This window comes from Struthio camelus, chromosome 9 (assembly GCF_040807025.1).
Source record: "Struthio camelus isolate bStrCam1 chromosome 9, bStrCam1.hap1, whole genome shotgun sequence".
NCBI classification, from domain to species: Eukaryota; Metazoa; Chordata; class Aves; order Struthioniformes; family Struthionidae; genus Struthio; species Struthio camelus.
The window spans coordinates 3,677,226-3,699,878 of NC_090950.1; the positions used below are offsets into that span (position 1 = coordinate 3,677,226).

Below are 22,653 nucleotides of genomic sequence, written 5' to 3' on the forward strand. Positions count from 1 at the left end.
ATAATATCTGTAAGTGTCAGTGGTCTTCAACAGGAGTATTCAGTTTGTTCTCAAGACATGATCTCTAGAGAAAGGATCCAATACTGCCAATGGATGCAAGTGGCATGACATCATGCACAGAACAATAAGAGGAAATGATGTTCACGAACAGAAAACCACGATCACGTCCATCTGGATTTAAGTTGGGAGTTCAATGTTACTGCTTCAGCTGTTCACGCGCATCCTTTTGCCAAAACACTGTAACGTGTAAAAAGGCTCCCAAAAAGTGATGACGACAGCATGGCTTGACTCAAATTTGCAGCTCAGTACTGCCAAAAAAGGAACCCAAGCTCCCCCTGCCACTGCTCCACTGCCCTGTTTGCGAGCTGAACTGATTCACCTTGTGATTACATAAATACTAGGACAACATATGCAACACATTGTTAATGTTATGGTACATGCTGTTAATTTGTGAAAGCATAATCTTGAAACACATTAGGCTAAATCAGTTTCAGAAAGAGTGGAAGAAGCCAGAGTCTCAAGTACCATTACCTTTTGGCCAAACCACGTGAATACAGAGAACAGATACAAGTCCCCACTAACCTCATTGCATCTTCACAGAACTTCTAGATGGCTAAGTCACACATTGTCCACAAACATTAAAATGCAATACTAAAACTTCCATAAGCGTCTCTGCATCATCATGAAATTATAAACTGGCAAAAAAATTAGTTCAGCTACCTTAAATTTGAAGTAGACCTTTGTAATCAAAAAGTCAGCAAAAGACAGGGCCTCCAAGCACGAATTAAAAACTTTGACATTCAGGAAACAAAGGCATTCTGAAATCTCTCCTTTGTAACATTTTACCTTACAAAAACCTTTGCATTTACCTTTCGTATGGAGTTTTCTTCATCCCGCTGTCCTTAATATAATCCACTAGCTGCTTCTGCGTTCGTCCACTGTGAAGCCAAAAAAGTACAAATGTTATGAAATGTAGTAGATAAAAATTATGGTCAGGTTTAGAGCAAAGTTTTTATAAATCTGTGAAAGATTCTGCCGTCTTTAATTTAAGTGGAATTACTTTAGAATACTTTTTCCTTTTATTCTCATTTTATAAGTTATAAAAAGTTCAATTTTAGTAAATTCGTTATGTTTCTCCCTACCTGTATCTGAACGAAGACCCTCTGGTGAAGAACACCGCTTTAGCCTTCGGCTTTGGCTGATCAAACAGCCTAAAGAACGTGTGATATTCAACACAGATTTTCCAGAAGTTTTTACACTCATCTCTACTTCCCAAAAGAAACTCCAGTGTATCTTGGTATGGGCCCTGGGAACAAAATACAAAAGCCCAAGTAGCACATAAAATGGCAATGGAGCTGAACAGGGAAAAGCAAATATATGCCAACCAAAAGTACTGAACTGCAATGAGATGCAGTATTTTCATAAGTCACACCTCACGCTCTCTAAAGCAGTGGCTGTGATTTTGAATGCAGTTTAAAATCATTTAGCAGTTTTCAAAACAATGTAGTTACCTTGAAAATGTAAAAAGGCTTAAAATATACTACTTGACTAAGACTTTAGAAATATGTTGGATATAATTCACGTGAAGAAACACAGACTATAAAGTTAGCAATTTGAAACAAACTAAAAAATTTAAGTGCAGCAGTAGTTATTTTAAAATACTTTTTTCATAAAAGTTCTGATGCTTGTCTCACTTTCTGAGATTTAGAAGAGACTGAAAGATACTGCATATTTCAGAACACAGTTATCACATCAACTTTCTGAGGGTCTCTTTGGGAAACACTCTACTGTACCTGCAGCTAGTGTGTGTTGAATCAAGTTTCTGTGTTGCGTATAACCATGTTGGGCATATATTCTTCTTCACTCTAATACAACCTTACGTTGTATTAGACACAAATTCATTACTAGACACCCTATGTTGTATAATCTAGTCATCCAGTGTGGAAGCAACGATAACTATGGTGACATCTATGATACAAAAGCCTGTTGTACTACTATAGCCAAGCACGAAAAATAAAGCAACACTTCTGCTACACAGGCACATAAAAGAGAGAAAGCTGTAGTAAAAGTAGTCATCTGTTTCTTAATTTTAAGTTCCAACAATACGATCTCAGCCAACTATTGTTTCCTGAGGTGCATTAGGTTACTTTCTTTCCATTCAAATCAAGGGACTCTGTAACCCCCTTGCCACTCAAGCGCAATATAGTCACCACATTCCTAAAGGAAACAGTCATATAAAACAATTGTCTTCTAATAGCAGCGTACTAAATTGTTCTCTTAAGGAGCTAAAGCCAAAAGCACTCCCTAACGCGCTTTTGTCCGAACGAAGATTTACTATTTCAATCGCTTAAGTTATCTTAGCTCATTTTCATTATAATGGATGAGAGAGAGAGCTCATATGAGATTAACTTCCATGTATTAATTTGCCAGTTTTGCTTCAGCTTTTGGGTCCTTAGTACATAGAATGTCCACGCCAGTTCTGACCCTTCGCGCTTCAACCCTGCATATAGGATACCGCGCGCTATCCCACTCAACATAGCTGCCCAGACCTTTCATACGTCAAAGAGCTTCTGACTGACTTTCCTCCACTGTTCCAAGTTCACACAACCTTTCGGTTGAACTTCTGTTTCCCTCTTCACAATGCAAAGAGGAGACTGTAGCCCCGAAAACTTTTAAAGCAATAAACACATTTATATACAATGCACATACTAAATGTAACTTTTTTCAGAGAAAAAGTACACAGATTGAATACTTCCATTTTTTTTCTATCTCAGATTTACACATGTGTACGTCTATGTCCAAAATAAACCAAGGTGGAATATAAAAATCTAAGAAATGCAAAATGAAGACAGAGTGAGAAAGGAAGAGGTTTTTACTTTAATGATGAAGCCAAACCTACCCCAGTGAAGATGTTTTGTAAAATTACAGGTTCTAGTGTTTCTGATAATACTTATGAATATATATATATATATTTATACACTGTCAAGCCTATTATTACGGTAAAACTTACACGGACCTCTGGGTGGAGTTTAATAAGGAATCTTTTCCTCTTGAAGCTTAGTTTACGGACCTTAGACCAGTTGAAGGTGTTGATTTTCGTATTACCCTGAATTAAAACAGTAAAAGTTAAAGCACAAGCTTCAGAAGCAACAGCAACAAACAACATTGTTGCATGCATATACACACATACACGCGCACACCCCACCCTATGCCAACCCATTCTACTCAGTCCTTGTTTCTTCTAAAAGCATTCCTTTAGACAGCTTTATACTTCAAAATAGGGATAACTACAATCGATATGATGTCTCTGAGTGGACACTAGAATCAAATTTAAGAAATCTTGAAAATTTAAGAGGAGGGAAAAGAAAATTTTAACTTCATCAATATTCAGGATATTACACAGCAGAAGCAAGATTAGATTTGTATTTTATTTAACAGGCTTTCCTTTTCCCTTGCGCCGCTTAGAGAGCGCTACATGCTCATCCAAGCTGATTTTTCCTAACTTCACTCAATATCTGCAAAATCTCAGGTTTTGAGACTTGCACTTGCGAGAGAAAGCACAACTGGAATACAAGTGACATCGTAGCTTTTAAAGTACTGATCATTAGAGGAACAAACCCAAAGGCTACCTCCCCCATTTCTAATTCAGCAGGACAATATGTTGAGGAGCAGCTGCCACGCACATAAGGAATCCTTGCAAGCTTTCTTGCTCACAAATTGCCATCTTATTCATCAGTGGCAAAAAGCAGGCTCTAACTTCACTCTGACAAAATGAAGTCTGCTGCCCAACATCAGTCCTTCCTTCACTGCCTCACTCAGTCCCAAAAATCTAAGCAAAGGGGACCTCTCTCAGCAAAAGTAGTAACCTTAATCGGTCCAATGACTTCCGTGAAACTTCTACACGTTAACAGTGACATTATTCCAACAATAATATATTGTAACATTAAAATAACATTACATGTTATTAAAACAATAATTTGGGGGCCTAAATGACATTCAGTTGAGTGTCTTCAAGTCAACACTTGAAATTAAAATGAAAGACTGACTCCCAAGATATTCTAATCCAAAGACAGACACAGGTACGCGGTATGCTTTCTCCACCTTACCTGGAATACTAGTACACCCATGTGTGAAACAGCTAGATTAATTTTTGTGCCCTCACGGTCAGAGGCAAGGTGAAATCTAATACCATACATCTCCAGTTTCCGAGCAATTTCAAGCACTTGAAAGTCTGATTCAGCAGGAGTTTGACCCCTGTAGTGAGGAACAAAAGAACAAAAAAAAGTTGAGAACAATTTGATAGTACAACATTGCCAACATGGCTAAAGTACTTAAGCCGTAACTCTGGCACTACATCAGCATTTTCTATCTAATCACGCCTGGCAGTTTCACCCCAAGTTAAGTAAAAGTAACCTTTGTGATAGGAGCAACATGCATTACCAAACGGGCAACCCAAAACGTATCTCACAGATGCACTGAAAAAAAACGTCAATCCGCTTTTTAGTTTAGGAGCAATGAAGTTCATTAAATCATGATTCAATCCACAACGCTCTTCATTTTCCTTGCTTCTATCTGCAGTTGTATTACTAGAACCAGAGAAAACAGAGCAAGATGAAAATGCTACATACCAGCATGATGGAAACAAAGGAGATATGGCAACAGAATAACAAATTTCAAAAGGGTTAGGAGGTTATGTTAGAATTATTCCAATAACACTACTAAACCTGGGTGCGGTACATCTCCCCGGTCTTTGGCTGGGCAATCGCCTCCTGGCCAAAGAATCCAGAGAAAGACTTTTAAAATGGTTTTTAAAGTAACAACCGGTGTTGCAATAATGTTGAGAACACGAGCAAGTTCTAGGCGAATGCAGCGGCTCCTTTTGAGCGCGCGGCAAGGTCCGAACTAGTAACACAGAGAACCTTGCAGATCCTGCCATGCTGCAGCCGCTGCCTTCGGCATTCAGCTATTGCTCTGCCAGTTTGCTGAAGTCAAACAACTGACGTTCGGTTTTCCTGCGTTATCAAGAACAGGCCTCCTGACCTCTTCTTCCATTTTCCTCCACGAGGGGGAGTTTACCGGCTCGAGTGCATTTCCCCCCCCCCACCCCGATGTTTCGCGAAGCAACAAGGGAGCAGAAAACTTGCAGCCAGCGAGTGGGAGGAAGTCTACAGACAAGCCAGCTGGGCTTGTCAGGACAGCAAACGCACAGAACAGATAAAGACCGTGGATCAAAACAAGCACGCGGCTAAAGCATCTTGCATCCGTGACGCTGGAAGTAGTACAGAGCTCTCACGCCACCGAGAAATTCTTGCGAGGGCTAAGAGCCAAAAATGGCCTGCCTCGAAATAAATCAAGTTCACAAGCTTTAAAATGATCTGGATAATTACCCGTACTTCTGATGATGAGTATTTTTACTTACGAGTCAAAACTGTTTGTATCACGTGGGGTGGGTGCAGACTGGGGTTTTAAGACATTCAGAGAACAAAAAAATATCGCTGTGCGGTTTAAGGAGCGCTTGCTATAGAGCATACTTCAACTGTGCTGCAAAATTAAGAGGAAGAAAACCACCTGTCTGGGCATTATGACGGGACATTATCCCAGCCACAGTTGCATAACGTCACCCCACTCTCTCTCTGCTGGAATAGATTGGAAATAACAAATGTTACATTACTTCAAAGTAAGTGCTACATTTGCGTCTTCACTAGGGCATTTAACTCAAGAGGACGCACTGGGACAACACGCAGGTTTCCCAGGAGAAACGTAATGGAACAAGGGAGAGACAGGCGAGAGAACAGCCATCGATTCTTACTTACGGCCAGCTAGAGGTGAAAGCAGGTTAGATTTCTGCACGTACAGTCATGTATAACGTTAAAACCCCGTTTTCCAAGAAATCGCCTTCCTTCCATAAATATGTATCCCGTTCCACTAAAATAGATGATAAACTATTTGCAGCATGATCTATTTTGGTGTACTATGTAGAGCCAACCACAACATCAGTACTAAATAAAACCTCCTGCTACCCCATCTTCCCTTGCTAGGCATTCTCCATAAAAATACCTCCTTCTACCTGTCTGTAGTCATGTTTTAGATTAAACAACCTTTTTTTCTATATAGACTTTTTCAACTGTACATTGACTATAAAGTGCATGATTATTGCAATTTAATTTACCAGAAACAGGGATGACTACGATATCGCAACTGCATGTCGGAACCATCTCTAAAACACAAAGTTAAATCATAAAGCTTATTTAGCATGATCTCCTTTAAACAACAAAAAAAAGGAACTTGTTAGAGGAAATAATGCTTCTCCTGATTCTTAGTAAATGTCCTCACACATAGCACAGAAAAAGCCTTGTATTCTTATTCCTACCAGTCTTACTACCCCATAACACCACTTTTGTCAAAGAGCTTACACCGGTAAAGCAGATTTGTCTTCCCCTTGTTGAAATGGTTCGTGCTGGTATAAGCACTTTCATACTAGCTTTAAGCGTTTTTAACATCTATTCTGTGGTTTCTGCTCCGTGGCTTCTGTTTATTAGTTACACGCACACAAGACAAAAACGTGAGATCAGAAATATTAATTTTGGCAACAGCTTCTCGAGCTGCATGCTAAGAACACCGCGCTTAACTACCACCCCCACTAATTCCTGCTGTAATTCCTCCGACTAGAGCTACGTCAGGAATGAATACGGTCCTTTGTCTTTGCAAGAGGATGTTAAGGTTTCCAGGAGTTTGGGGGGTCTGGGAGGGGGTGGAAGGGAAGCAAAAATTAAGATAAAATGGCATCTAGAAAATTGGAGACTATCCTATAAAAAAATATTCTTGATGAGCAGTCCAGTATGCAACTGATGTAGAATTACTGCTGGTTTTCGTACGTTCTGACCTATCAGATACAATCAAAGGCACACCGCATCTCAGAAAGAATTAAAAAAAAAAAGAAAAAGAAAAAATCTTAAGGAATAATTCTCATATACAAAACCCGCCTGTTCCTACCAAAGGAGGAACAGAGTTTGGAGCGAGGAAAGCTAGGAACGATGCCAAGCAGCTCACACCGCACAACAAACGTTTACAAATGAGAAGCAGTTTCAGAGTAATTATCCTCAGATGTTTGCTGTAGACTAAGCTGCACGGACCATCCTGAAAACAATCTGGTCTAATTTTGTTCATCCATTAAGCAGATAAATCTGCTTAGTCTTCCCCAGGTCAATGGACAGCAGACTACCTATTAAAAGTGTTTTCCAGCAAAAACTGCTGTCATTGCAACAGGTTTTAAAGTAAAGGTTCCTTACATACATCCATACAGGCAAATATTTGCACAGTGTTACAATATTCACGTGGTAATTGCAGGCAATCAGGTCAAAACAGATGCTGAGAAATGATCTGTGATTTACAGAGCTTCTAAAACCAGTGATTAATGCAGAATTTTAAAGATGAAGGACTCAAAACTCTGCACGTTTAAAGACTGCTTAGAGTAGAAAAAATAGAATTTCAGATTCCCGCAAAATTTGCAAACAATTCATGAACATCACATTTCCAGAAAGAATTTAAATTATGACAACTAAGCTACCAATTTGTGAAAGATGGGGGATAACGGTAAACACAACACAAATCTAACAAATCTTCTCTTTCCTGATTTACATACACACACCCACAGCAACACGGTCGTCCGGATGCAAGTAAATTATGTAAAAAAAGAAAAAAGTCCATCAAGCAAAACAGCACTAACACTTCTTTCCATGTATCCATTCGCATGTTTAATCCTGGACCACAATCACCTTGTCGCAAGTATTCTACTTCACTACCTGCAGGAAGGCAGTAAGCTTTATATTTTGAGTACTGGGGATGCCAGGATTTAACTGCATCACCACTAATACACCGTCTTCAAAACACACACTTACCATAGAAACAAAACAGCTACAGTTAATTCAGATTCCTGCTGAAGCAAGTAACTAACATGCTGTACCAAAACTATAACTCGTCTTCTTTACAGTTAATACATTTGCAGAGTTAAATGAAAAAGCCGTATTCCTACACCTGTGAGAACCAAAGAAAACAACCTCATGCAAAAAAAAAAAAGGATATTCAAGAGAAAACAGGTTTACAGTCCCGTCTTTCTGAATACAACCATCGCAGTGTATTTGTTCTTCTTTTGATACAGAACGGATCGGAAACACAGGCTCCGGGTCATTCAGCTCTGGGGTCTTCCACCAGTTCTACTAGCTAAGGGGAAGCTATATACAAATCAAAACACAATTCTTTAACGTGAAGAGACGCTCGCAGCATCAGTCCAAAGAGATGAAGCGCCAGCCGAGAAGGCACACGCGCTCTCGCGCTTCCACAACTCGCGGGCTCTGCCGAAAGGAATCGCTGCCGCGCTGCTAGGCTGGGAAAGCCAAACCCGCCTTCCCAACTCGGTACGACACGGAAAAGCCGAGCGCGCTGGAACATAAGCAAGGGTGTTCAAAGCACAGCAAGGGCTGCAGAGACAGGAAAACTGAGACAAAAAGAAGCTAACGCAGCAGCAAGCTGGAGATGAGCCACCCTGCCAGAAATGGCCCGTTTTCTTTTTCTGGAGGCAACACTTCTATGGCAAGGCTCTTTCATAAACAAGCATTAGCTGGAAAATATATCAGTCCGCTAAGGATAAGCGGGGGAATAATAAGGCGAAATGAAGGAAATAAAAAAATGAAAATCAAAAAGAAAACGTGAAGGGCAAGGACGACGAGAGAGGGAACAGAAACGTTTTGTTCGTTTAACAGCACTCTGCGTTGCCTGGAAGGCGACAAAAGCCCAAATCCCATGCTCTCATGTGCTCCCCGCAACGCAAATGTGGAAAAAAGCATGCAAACTTTGAGAAACTGTGGGACCTTCACAAATCTTACTAAAAATGGAAAAGGGTAGCCAATACTAATACGGTAAGGGAAGAGAGCAGAGACGTGTAAGGAAGTCGCAGCTATTTTTAGAATTGCAACGCTTCCAAAATTACATCTGTTTAATAACAATTTTCCAAAGAAGCAAGGAGATTTAAAACACGTATCCAAGACACTCAGGTATCCCTAACGTTTGATTGCAACACTTTCTAACCCAACTGCCTCGGTTTTTAATCGTAACATGCTCTGAATGTATGCTTTCATCACATTTCTTAAGACTTGCAATAATTTTAATAACATAGTTATGTTGCATTGCAATTTTCATTAAACTACTGAAAGTCCACTCCTGAGGTAAGGCAGCTTTTCCCACCAGCTATCCCGTGCCTTTCCCCTGATCGGCCAGAGCACAAGTTTCCTGACAGTGCAGAGTGATGAAAAGTAGTTTGTCTGAAAAGAGCTCAGGCTTCATTAATAAAATCACCAGACCGCGGCTCAGAAGACAGACACCACCTTTCAGCCAAGAGAAGGAAAACAAGAAAACTAAAAGCAAGCAGAAGCAATTCAATCAGATGCAGACACTTTTAACAAAGAACCGTCCTGTGCTTGTTCTGGCGACGTTTATCCCCAGAACCACCAAATCACATATTTCACGTCCAATTCGAAAGCCACTGATCTACACTCCATGATGTTACCAAAGGCTTTTTTGAACCCGTTCGTAGCTTTAAACTCCACAACATCTTGCAGCAGCGTGACAACATCACTATGAGCGGTACAACAAAAGACGTTTCTCCTTTTCTTTTGTTTTAAAGTTGTTGCCCAATCGTTTTTGCGCTTCTTTCTCTTGACCTGTGAGAAATAATGAAGTGTTTCTACCAAAAAAAATGATTTTTCTCCATCAGTTATCTTTCCAAGATGAAGAATCCTAGCATACTTCATGGTAAATTACTTCGAAACAACATTTAGTTTGTTCCTTCGTCATTCCCACCTGCACCTCAAAGTTTCAAAGGCAGAAAACGAGAAAGAAACATCGAATCGCATCAAGCAACAACAAAGCTGAAATACTGTCAGTACAGATACCTTGCAACTGCACAACTGAAAATGAACGACCGCAAAAAGCACATAACCAGTTACTGAAATAGGCAGGAACTGATTTTCTAATATTATAGGACGTATCTCAGCTTTAAGTACAGACGTTACCCTGAAAAACCTCCTAGTTTTGCCTTAAAGTCAGTCAGCAGCAATCCCTGAGTGTGCAGAGTAAAAGGAAAATGCCTAATACTGTATTTAGATTATGATAGACCACTGTGAACTCTGAATTGTGTGCGTGGATATTCACAACTCATTAAAGCACTTCAAAGAGCTAAATCCTAAAACACAAGATCGCAAAAATTAGAGAAAAAAAGACCTATAAGGTAAAACTAATTTCTTCTACCACTATTTTATTAAAAACTTTCTCCTGATTTAAGCTGTCAACCCTGAGAACTGCACATGAGAGGTTAGAGGGACAGTTATGACAAGCAATAGTTTGAAATGTCTCATCGTTATTAATATTTTATGATTAAAAAAAAATTTGCGCTGCGCATAGATCATGCGATACAAACACTGCGATCTTCTGAGTACTACTTTGCTCATAAAAGGTCGACTTATCTTTCACATGTACCACGTCTCCCTTCTACCCCAAATCTTCCTCTTACTCCTCAAACTATTTTACCCTGCACACCACCGAGCAGAGGTCCACTAATCCCATTTTAAGATCATCTTAATTAGACTATAAAACATACGACCTTACGGTACACTGAATGGACAAGGTGGGAGAAGTGGACGTTTCTAGTAAAGCATGCACTTCTGCAGTTCCTAACTCCATGTTCATGATAATTTAATAGTTGTAGTCAATAGTTTCTTTGCTACCAATAAATTTTGCTCATTTCGAAAATGCTTCTTTTCAACTGTAGGACTAGGTGTTGCACAAATTCTGATAAAGGTATTTCTCCCCCACTGCCTCCTATCCTTCTCTTTTTTTTAATGCATTAAAGCATAAAGCCTGAGTACAATGAGTACAATGAATGAGTACAATGTAATTTATTTCTAATTATTTAGGCAAATGCAAGTTTTATGTATTTGATGGCAAGGTGAGCTTTGCAAACTGGAAATTCTTAAGAATAATTTTGCTTAAAACAAACAATGCATTTTCATGTTAGCTTTCTTTGTTACATTATTAGAAGTACATTGTAGATCACTTGAGCAAAATCACTGCCCAGAAATTCTGTCTTTCTCCTGTCTCTCTTGCTCTCTCAAAGAAACTATCTTAGAACTAATACACATTTCATTTGTATAATAACAACAAATAATGCTTTTTTGTTATCATCTATCCTCTTATAAATGCCACTAATAAAACTGCTATGATCCACCATATTTGGAAAAGCATAGAAATTTAAACCGTGCTGTCATTCCTCTTGCCACTTGGCTTTCCTTCCTCTTGCCACAAGCATTTAAGTCAAGTCATCACACACAAATCTTAATTCTCTGAGTTTAAATAGCTGCATTATAATTTCCATTCGCACGCGAAAAGTAGATTAAACTGTGTTAAAACTTCTTTTAAGAAAAGTATCTATAGTAATTATTGCTACACCCAACCTTCCTTGTTAAGATGCAAATGGTGTTTAACGTGTACATTCTTAATATTACCTACTGCACTCGACCCCCACCAAGCGAGCCTTTCTTTCTCTCCGTGCCCTGGTTTCACCAATTTCAAAAGTATACTCTTAACCTTCACTTACACGTGCTTCCTGTGGAACTCCAGAATTTTTCCTTGAATTCTTTCCTGGTTTGGCAAATACTGATTTGTTTTAAGGTGTTCTTGATCCTCTGATTCATCAAAATCCCCTATTTCAGCTATAACAGAAAATAAAACAATGTTAGAATAAAAAGAAACAATGAAAAAGAAAGAATGGCAGACCTTGAAAATAAGGAATTACAGAAACCCCGAGAGCAAGACTGTATTTGCTTTTAAGTGTTTCAAACTTGCGCATTATGGTTTGTACCCAGTTTAATTTTAAAACACACTGACATTTACCCCGAGCACATTTCCTGTGGGTTACAGTAATATTTGAACACCGTTTGAAAAATTTAGACTTCCTTAAAGTCTAAAGATTTGGGACTTTGAGGATGTCTAAACATTTTTTGCTTACAGACGCCTCATAGCAAATCAGCATATTTCAATTTAATTTTTCTACATATATGTAAAATAGTTACGGATATGCCTAGCTGTGAAGAAAGTAAATGAAATTTTAGGTATTGTTCAAAAATAAATACAGAGCAAAAGAGGAAACAGTGTTATGTCACTCAATAAATCCATACAGTGCCTACATCTGGATTTTTGGTCGTACATTCACACCTCTCAGAAATGGTGCTGTAGAATTGGGAAAGATTTACAGAGCAAAAATTACTCATCAAAAGCATGGAAGAGCATACACTTGATGAGATATAAAAGAGACTAGAAGTCTTCAGCTTGGAAAAGAGAAGTTATGAGGCAGGGCATGTTGCAGAGGTATATAAAAATTACAAGGTGAATGAAAAAAGTAAGTAAGAAATAGTTATTCAGTATTTCCAATAGTAAAATATGAAGTTACCAAACAAAATTAAAAGGTAAAAATTTTAAAAAAAGGAAAAGATGCACATGTTCGTACACATCCCCCAAAAATAAGCTCTGAAGCGCATTTCCACGGAAAGATGCCAAAAACATAAGCAAATTCAAAAACTAGTCAGACATACATCAAAGCAAAGTTCATTAAGGGCAAACAAACAAAAAGATGAGGAGCCAGTCTTTGACTTGCAAAGCCAACATGCAAAGATTACTGAACGGATACAGCAAAGAAAGCATCACCATATGCTTGCTCTGTTTCTTATGTCTTCCCCTAAGCATCTGCTATCAACTCCTGTCAGAGAAAGGAGAGTGGACCAGGTGAACTAATAATCTCATCTGAGACACCTCTTCTTAAGAAGAATAATACGGCAATAGCGTGTTTAAAATCGAATCAGCTTACCAAAAATAAAACCAAGAAAAAAATTGGAAGGTGCTTATGTAAAATAATTTATGTTAAAAATAACCACGTTCTTTCTCACTCGTACTTTTCTAGTGCAGTAGAAACAAGACAAGCAAGGCCACAGACACTGATATTTCCTCAGCAGCTCCACGTTGCCCTGGAATTCTCCCAAAAATCGATACTGGAAAATGATTAGCAAATTTTAATTGTGCAACTCGCAGCACACACAAGACAGGTTTCGCCTTCCAATAAGATGAGATAACTGTTTACTGCACATTTGAAGGCGTATCATTTAAAGGTTTTTCTTTCGAGTAAGCACGGAGGCAGAAAACCCCATTTCTGTAGCTCACGTCACAGATTTGTGAACAACATGTCATTTGTCTCCTGCTTGAGAAGGTAGGCTAAGCCAAACTTTTTTGGTTTCTGAGCCCTGTCAGTCTTTCAAGACGCTTGACTTAAAACCAGATTGTCAAGACTTCAGGTGCTTACAGACTGAGAAAGCAGAAACCTGCTGCTGTTGGACTTGTTCTCTCATGTTTTTAGCTTTATTTCTTAAACTCCAGCCCACTCTCTACATGCGCATCACCTTCCAGCCAAAGGAAAATTCAGAAACTAACATTAGGAAGCACTGAAGTGGGTAAGAAAAGCTGTCTGAAAGGTGAGGAGTGCTAGCGACCCGGTCCACAGAGCCAGAGAAAACAAACGTGCAAGGGTTTTTTCATTCTGTACAATCTCTAAGAAGCCAAAGTTATCTCGTACAGAAGTACCAGCTGTTCTTCACACCACTAGCTAGTCCTGATTATAACCCCAGTGTTCAAAATAAAAAGGATTACTGCATGTACAGAAAGAACTATTGCAAGATGGAAAACGTTTATAGTTACCAAAATGCATGCAACAGCTTGTATATGTTGTTTAATTCAGTTAGCAATGGCAACATCACCTGATGTCACCACAGCTGAGATACTAACATTGCAGAAGATGAGAGACAAGAAGAGCTGCCGTATTGTCACTGCAGGTTAGTCGTTCCTCTGCCAAGTCTCTCTTAATTTGTAATGCAAACAGATACCTAAAAAGGGAGAGTTAAAAGTACAACCTTGACACGTGAAAGAATTTTAAAACAACTAAACAGGTTTGTTTGTTTGTTTTTTAATGTTTTTTAATAAGCGTCTCCTCTCTCCAAAAACAGCATAAAACGGACGCCCTACTATCAAGGACGGTCAAATAAAACTAAACAACCCATGACTAATCCAGCTGTACAGTGCAATTCAGCAGTGTACTTGGACACATGGGAATAAAGCAGCAGAAGGAAAACCCACTCTTACCAAGTAAAGTAACAGTGGTTTTAATTTTGAACTGGAAAGAAACTTAAGGAACACTTCAAGTGATGTTATCTATTAGAATAGAGATAGGAGAACGTTACTAATTTAGTGAAAAAGAGCTAATATTTCTGCTAGCCCTAGGTTAATTTACTTAGTGGCTGCATTTTCCAGCACTATAACGTTAGCAATCTATAAAGACAGTAACAAATCATATTTCCTTCTGCTGTATCACTACACTAACATAAGTAAAATATTTTCTAGATGTGTTGTTCAAGAGGAAAAGATTTCTTTTGAATAGCTTCATATTAGTAATAAGCTATCTGCAAAATATACAGACATTTTAATTTACAGAAACTCAGTAAAGCAGCTGGCAAATGTAAGTATGCTGCTGACAAAAGTAACCCATGAGAAGGATTGGTAAGAAACGTACTCAAGGACTTCTCCGGTTTAAATGATAAATCACTTATTCAAACATGTACTGATTATTTTATATGTTTTATATCTATCCATCTATACTGTTTAAATAAATATGAGTATTTCCTCTATATCCCATCTCTCTCCCATGTTCAGCAAGCCCTAACCTAACCTGCGCTGTTTTCTGCTTTGAAAAATATTTCTTCTGGTCACAATGCTCTGCCAACACGTGTCTGCTAGAAACGTGACACTAGCCGAAAAGGCCTTTTCACTTATCTTCAACGTAAGCCTTATTTGGAAACAGATAAAATACCCTCCTATTCTTACCTTCCTTTTATGTCAACAGGCAATGTAAACCAAATTCTTCAAGAAATACTTTACCTGGTGTACTCTTCTTGCAACTGGCCAGGATCTGGAGGGAAAAACTTTACCGCTAGACGAAGCATTGTAGTCTTTGGTCCTGTAAGAAAAATTAGTAGTTTCACAAAAAAGACCCTTGTTCTTTACAAGCACATGCGTATTATGTTTTCCTATATGCACAAAAATACAATATACGCAAATTCTAGTTAGCTTTCACCTCACCAGCTAACTGTAGGGGGCCTTTACGGTATAATAGATTATACAGGTCAACACAGATACGGCAAATTGTTCCTTTTAAAACTATCTATACTTCTTCCAGGGCATCTCTGAGGTTTGAAAGTAATGACAACAGTTTCACGCAATGCAAGAACAATAATACCTCAACACAACTACTTGATTGCGCACAAAAGCATCCTAGATAACCCAGTACCATGTGCCCCGCATGGGAGGATGGAGCAGACACATCTCAGTCTCTCCCAACACCAGCTGTCACCAATCAAGCTGTCAATGAACTGGAATTTGTGAGTCGAACTGGACCCAAGCTGGCTCCCCTCCCAGATGCTGCCTGTCTGCGGCATGCTCTCAAAGCACCCCTTGACACCCATATCTTCCCGTTTTTTCATCATCAGTCTAGACAACAGGGAGAAGACTAGTTTATGTTAGTTGTTAAATCCAAATAGAAATTCAAATAACTAACTGGAATTATCTAAGCTGCAACAGTTATTCTTCATTCAGAGGACAGAGTGTAATAATCTAACTGAATTCTGCACTGATACATTAAAGAAATAATACGGAACGAATCAATAAGACCAGAGTTTTATGTGACCAAAACAAAGAAAGCAGCTGGTATTAAAGAGCATTTCATAATGCTCTATGTAGCATTTTACCCCAAAAAAAAAAAAGCATCAGAATCGTGCTAACTTTCAACTTTACAATTCAGCCTATTGAATCGCCTGGCCCAATGTTCACAATCCTCTATTTAACCAATGTTTTTGATGGACTATTACTGAGCATCACAGTCACTTACTGTGCTGTTGCTGAATACCAGCATTCTGATTTTTTTTTTCTTTTTTTAAAACAGCAAAGACTTAATATTTTTCAGCCAATCGAAACACAAGCCAATCTTCATTTTAAAAGTATACTGTAAGTTTATGAATAGATTATCTGTACTAATTCATAAGGAACTTCCGAGCAACAAATCCCAAGATGTTATCATGACAAATTACTCGGTCTCTGAGGCTGGGCTTGATTACTAGACCACCCTTTCCAGATAACAAGTGCACTCCATTTGTCTTCTAAACCCTAATCAACACCAACAAATTAGTTACTAGAGACTAGGTAATGGCCCAAATCTCAGGAAATACAAAGACAAAAAGTCACTGTCTAGACCTCGTGTCTTGTCCCCTCGTTATTTTAAATAAATCCACTTTATATTGCTTTCATATTCGTGGTTACAACCAAGAACAGAAAAGCTCGGTCTTCTTCGATCACAGAGCGACGCCCAACCTTGGAAGGGCTTGTAAGGACAGAAAGCGGTGACAAACTGAGACCTGTCCTAGACGTGCACCTTCCCTCGGTAGTCCGAAAGGACGGGAAGATGGTCAACCTTGAACACTGAGAGCCAGCAAAGCACAAGAAGGACAAACAGCAGAAGGACAAGTGTCTTTCTCATGAGGCTATTTTGACTTGAGAGAGAGGAACTGGGGCTGGAATTTCCCTGCTACTGCTCACTCACTCTCTAGCTCAGATAGATCCAGTCTAAAAGAGAGAGGAAGACGTGGGGGAAAGGAGAAACGATAACCCCTCCTTTTATTAGGCCTCCCTTCTCCTTACGCTGTTGACTGAGTATCTACCTCCTTAAGGGCGACTTCAACAATCTGAGCTAACTTCAAAGCTGTTCCTGCTTTAAGCAGGCGTAGGACCTTCAGAGGTACCTCCCGACCTAAGTTACTCAAGGACTCTACATGCAAGCTGCCATTTCAAAGCAAACTCATCAAATTAAAAATCAACTTTTTTAGAGCACGGAGAGCTCTTCAAGCTTGATGGAAGTCCAATTTAACCTTATTAACCTCACAGTATACTGATTTTCTTCGGTCTGTAATACCCGATTTCCACATCCCCACTTCCAACAGCAGAGAATTCCTTCACGCATTCACCCTCTTATTTGCTAAGGGAGGAATGACAAATTTTGCTTTCTGCCAAATAGCTGGGAGAACTAAGTTTAAGACTATCGCAGCTGTCAGAAGAGTAGCTTCCAGCCTCACATTTCAGAATTACCAAAGCTTTGATGACTCATAACGCTAAATCCTAATCCTAATTGGAATGGGATATCTCAAAATGAAGGAAAGCTGGAAATAGAACATATTACACCAAGTTCACATTTGACAGAGACTAATACCAGACTAGAGCGTTTATAGCTTTGGAGATGCATCACATGAGGAAATGTTTTGTCTGGCAAGCAGTATTTTTAGTGATCCAGGTAATAAATAAATAAATAAAATTATATCAGCTTAAGGAAAATACTCCAACTCTTTGGAACACCTCCACAAACTAAGACTAGACACACCTGTTAATGACACCAGCCTGCTGAGAAGTATTACGACAGCAATTTTGACTAAGTTCTGAACGTCACTTACATCAAATGACAATAATGGAATATTAAAAATTTAAAACGTAGTACTGCATATTTGCTTTGATGACATGTTTGCATCGTAACTCCTTTTTGTTTTTGATTGTGCACTACCTCCATTCTAATTAGGAAAGAGGCTTTAGTGTAAAGAAATACTGGACCCACTCCTAACCTAGATGCAGAATCTTTTGTAGGAGGCCAAATCTGGAAAAACACGCACACCCACCCACACCAAACAGGTATGGTGGTCACAGTACCTGGCAGCTCCTCACAGAACGTCCCCAAATATCATCTCAATATTGTGTGCCTATTAGGAACAGAGACTGAGAACTCTACTGAGAACTGAGAGATGCATTTGGATCCAAACGCAAACCAAAATGAAAGTCAAGATAGGCATTTTCATCCGTTCTAAACTGCAATTCAGGCATTTTTCACATTAATTTATGAGGACCAACCTTGCCAGAAAGCGCACATGGAGAAAGAAGAGGAAGGGGGAGGCACCTTCATACAGAACAGACTCCTTAAGGAGGAATTCTGCCACTTTCCCAGAATTTGGAATAAGCCTTTAACACAAACCTAGACGTCTAAACACAGGTTAAAGGGATCAGTCTAACTCCTGAAGCATTCTGGCTGTCTGCTACATTACCTCTGCCACGAAAACAAATTGCCAAGATTTAAGCTCACAGTATCTGCTAAGATGAAAGATTCATTGTCTTAAGAATCACTGTAATAGCCCAAAACATTTGGAACAAACCCCTCAAAGTTATAATATTTAGAGACTGTAGATGTGGAAAACTGTCAGTTTATTTCCTTGGGAGCAACATTAAGCTGATGCTGAACATGCTTGAAAGCCGCATACCATATCCCTGAAAGCCCACATACAAAGTCATTCTTCTACTCTTGGCACGGACATGTAAATTAAAACCTTGTTGCAACCAAATGCCACAAGCATGAAATCTTTCCCTGTAAATTCTCCATCTCAGCAAAAATACACAATGATTAAAATTTGGATCAAAACATGGAAAGCCTTTTCTAATTTCAAGTGGTTCCTTGTCTTATTCAGAGGCAGCAGATCAGGCTTCTGCCCTAATAACTACTGTATTAAAATGGGGTCCACAGAGATACTTATGTAATAAATAAAACTATATTAGCATGCATTTTAACTCCTGTTAGACCACTAAACCGTAACACTTTATCCAATGCGCTGGAATAGTTCTATAATAAAACTGATTGCGTTCCTTATGAAATTGTTTGATAATAAAAATCCTCAAACAAAACAAAGTTTCATCTCTCTCAAAACAGGCCATTAGCTAAGACTGACTGGAACATAAATTTTAAGGATTCAGACTTTATAACAATTATCACGTCAAAGACTCAGAACTGCATACATACAATTATACAGCAATCTCCATCAACTCCATATATGAGCATGTTGGAACTGTATTAACTTAAAGCCCTTGATAACATCTAGGATTCTCCAGCTGCTGCGTCCGCACCCCAGAAAACCCCCAAGGACCTCAGCAAAACTGATTAAAGAGCGGAGCACAGGTAAAGACCTCTCACAGATGCTGAGTTCAGGCATTTCTTAATAGCATGAACAAACTCATCAAACCTCACTTTCCTTTTCAGTTGTAACACACAAAAAAAGAAACCTGTCCATCTGAAACGCGTTAGTGCTAAAGGCCCAGCATCTCACACATACTTGAGGATGAAGCACATTTAAATTTAAGGCATTTCACGTAAAATGAAAAGCATTTAATTGTACTTCTTATACTTTTTTAAAGCTTTGGAGGCGGAAAAAAGCTGCGTTTGGAGCAAGCCCACATAGGAAAGGGCTAGCCATTTCAAAACAGGCGTGTGCGACCACCTGCAAGTTGTGCAGCACTTTCGCTTTTCTTTGAGAGTCGCATGCACAGAAGCACGCTTACACAGGGGAGAGCACATCGCCTTGCGCTTGCTGGGCTTGTGCCGCTGCCAAGCGAGGCAGCCTGGACCCAGCGGCTCCACCACGTGCGTTAGCGCAGCGCCGTGCCCAAACCCCTTGCTAACCCAGCTACACCGACTCCAGCTCGGCACCGGCGCGCTGGGAGGCAGGCTGAGGGGCAGCAGTAGCACCCGAAGCAGAAAAGCAGGCAAGGCAGCAGTGGCGATGGGAGAAGCAAAAAAGGAGTCTAGACCGGGCAGAGAGGCACGAAGGAAGGGTAGCCCTAACACGGCCAGGGAACGGACAGATTGAAGCCGAGGGAGATTTGGCCAGGGTTACATTGCTGTATTTTCAGATGTACAAATCTTTCCATGACTGCAGCTTGCTTAGTCCATTACTTCCGAAACATACATGTTGTCTGGTAGTTAAATTAATTCTCCTCTTAAGGCTCAGTACTGTCAGAACTCTTCTTGAAGATGCTCATATGCAATCATATGTCAGTTATTGGATTCAATTAAAAAAATCGCTTAAATGACTATTTACGCAATTAACATTTTACTTGTAAGCACAGACATCTTCAAGGCTTTTACAGTCATAACTCATCTCAATTTTAAAAATAGCAGAACGCCCGGAGAGGATTCCATTAGCATTAAAAAAGCACTCTCTCCTGAGCTACCAAAAACTTCACAAATTTAAAAGTGACTTCCGAACTTTGAAGTTTAACATGTGACAGACAACAGACTGATGCCTCCTACAGCTTAAGGGCATTTCCTAAGAATCCATTTGACATTAACAGCAATATAACGTGGATGGGAGACCACCAAACAGCAGACCAGCCATAAATTTTAGCACATCCCCATGGTCTCAGACTACTTAAGAACAAGATATGTATCATCAGGGAACACATGGCCATCAGCACGTGGTCTAAAACCAGGTTTCTTCATTTTATATAGTATAAAAGAGGATACAGAAAGAGTAATCAAGCTGCACTACTGCATCACGGATCTCTCTGTGATCCATCAAATCTTTTCTCTAGCAGCTAATTCCCTCCAACAAGGAGCATCGGGAAAAAATGGAAAAGCAAACAAACAAACAAAAAAACCCAAAACTGCGTGGAGTATATAAAAAGATAACACTCCAACAATGACACTTTTTTTTTGTGGACTAATAGAGAGTAAAAGTATTATATAAGCTCTTAAGCAAGCTTTCTTTTATGGCTGGCTTGACTCTTCCTCCGAGAAAACAGTGACCATAAAAGCTAAAACTGTGACCATAAAAGTTAAAAAACCTTGCACCATCACCCATCTAGAAGTGGTGATTTCTTATTTTTCAGAAATCAGTTTCAGGCATAAGAGTAACTAAGATATACCTCCAAGTACCATTTTTCAACATTTTTCAGTTAAGATTTTAGACGGAGCAGAAATCCACCACACCTTCTTGAACTTATTCTTCCACAAAGCCATTACAATCAGAAGCAGAAAATGAGCAGTTTAACTCAAAAAAGGAAAAAAGGATCTAATCTTTCAACCTCAGACTTCAGAAGAATTAGCACACCCTATTCTTCAACATACTTTTAGCTTTTAAAGTGCATGCTATATTATTCTTTAGAGTAGTATAAGACAAAGGTAGCATCACCATTGCAATATCCTATTGGCCAAGGAGTTGAAACAAATTTCACAACTGCAGTTAAGAGGATTCTGAGACTGCAACCACTCATGTGACGAGAGATCATAAGCTCTAGTCTCTCAGTTAAGGTGTTCCTAAAAACAATTCTCTGAATCTCCTTAAGAACATAGGCAGCTGCTGATGGCCACTGAATGAGATGGGAATATTCATCCCCTTGAAATTCAGCGAGTATTGACAATTTCTCAGTTTTGTCTGGCAAGACAGAACAACGGAGAGGTAAGTTTAGCTTGTACTGTCCTTCTGAAAGGCACATCACCTCTCAAACAGTCATGACCACAGATACTGCCTTCTCCCATACAATGGGTGCAATAAGCCAGAATATTCCTTTTTCTTTCCCTCACGAGACAAGGCAACTTAGCAAAGCTTACACACTGCAAATGTCATGTTTCACTTAAACAGTTGCTGATCCAATCTAGATATTTATCACAGACAGGAGTTTCATGTTTAGAAATTTCGCATTCCACCCACCACATACTACATTTCAAAAACATCAGGTTTGCATGCCCAAGCAGGAACTACTATCACCCCCTACCAAATACAATTTTCAAGGAAGTAAAACCAGTAAATCAAGTAGTAATTATGAAAGTAACCCACATAAAGCAGATGCAAATTAAGGAAAACTTCCTTTTTAAAAACTAAATTACTTACTCCGTACTTGTTTAATAACAGGTTTCATAGGTTCCAGCCAAATCTGAAATTAAAGAAAAAAAATATTAAAAACTGACATTCACATTTGAATAAAACATGAAGACATCAAAAGTAAATTCAAAGAAAGCAGTTCTTTATGAGTATGTATTTATTTCTCACTGTAGTATTGCAGCACCTCTTTCCTTTAAAAAAAAAAAAAAAAAAAAAAGGATTTATCTACTTGAATCGACATATATCACGCATCAATACGGAAACCCTCACTGATCAATGCTTAAAGCTGGCCTGGACAGAGGAAGAAGAGTCACTTCAACAAAAGCACGTCACCAGTGCCGGAAAGATAGAAACCACGGGAAAACATAACACTACTTAGAAGCCAGAGTACAGAATTACAGAAGGTCTAGAGGACACGACAAAGTCCAACTTTTTCCCCCTCCTGCAGTACGCCTCTCTCTCTCACCTATAGGAATGATATATAACGAGTTTTACTCCATATACGTTTCCCACAAATTAATTCACTTTTCATGAACAGACTTTCAAATAAACACTACTGTCATTCTAGTAAAAGGAACGTCCATAACGCTAATACAAAGTATTTTGGATGCTCAATTTTTTTTTTTTTTTAATAAAAAATTGTAACAAAGCGATGGTTTTAGTTTGGTCCTTAATAGTTACTTCCGTGTGAGAGCCAGCTGAGGATTTTTAAGAACCTCATTAGACACAGACACACTTCGGACGCTTTCTAAAAGAAACAGAAACCGAA

The 22,653-nt window shown here is 39.1% G+C and overlaps 1 protein-coding gene across 5 annotated transcripts in view; it reads right to left on the minus strand.

The window, feature by feature from the left end:
- Positions 1-22,653, minus strand: part of FARP2 (FERM, ARH/RhoGEF and pleckstrin domain protein 2) — a 92,269-nt gene that overhangs the window by 39,862 nt on the left and 29,754 nt on the right. For 3 of the 5 annotated variants that reach the window (XR_011142747.1, XR_011142745.1, XM_068953740.1), the window contains exons 4-11: positions 21,894-21,936; positions 15,028-15,106; positions 13,882-13,979; positions 11,648-11,762; positions 4,107-4,254; positions 3,011-3,106; positions 1,143-1,306; positions 870-938 (exon numbers count right to left, since the gene is read on the minus strand). Coding sequence is in view for 2 of the 5 variants with exons in the window: in XM_068953740.1 (XP_068809841.1) it covers positions 870-938; positions 1,143-1,306; positions 3,011-3,106; positions 4,107-4,254; positions 11,648-11,762; positions 13,882-13,979; positions 15,028-15,106; positions 21,894-21,936 (812 nt within the window). In the remaining 3 variants the exon portion in view is untranslated. The remainder of the gene's footprint in view (positions 1-869; positions 939-1,142; positions 1,307-3,010; positions 3,107-4,106; positions 4,255-11,647; positions 11,763-13,881; positions 13,980-15,027; positions 15,107-21,893; positions 21,937-22,653) is intronic. The other 2 variants (XR_011142746.1, XM_068953741.1) reach the window with 1 other exon arrangement.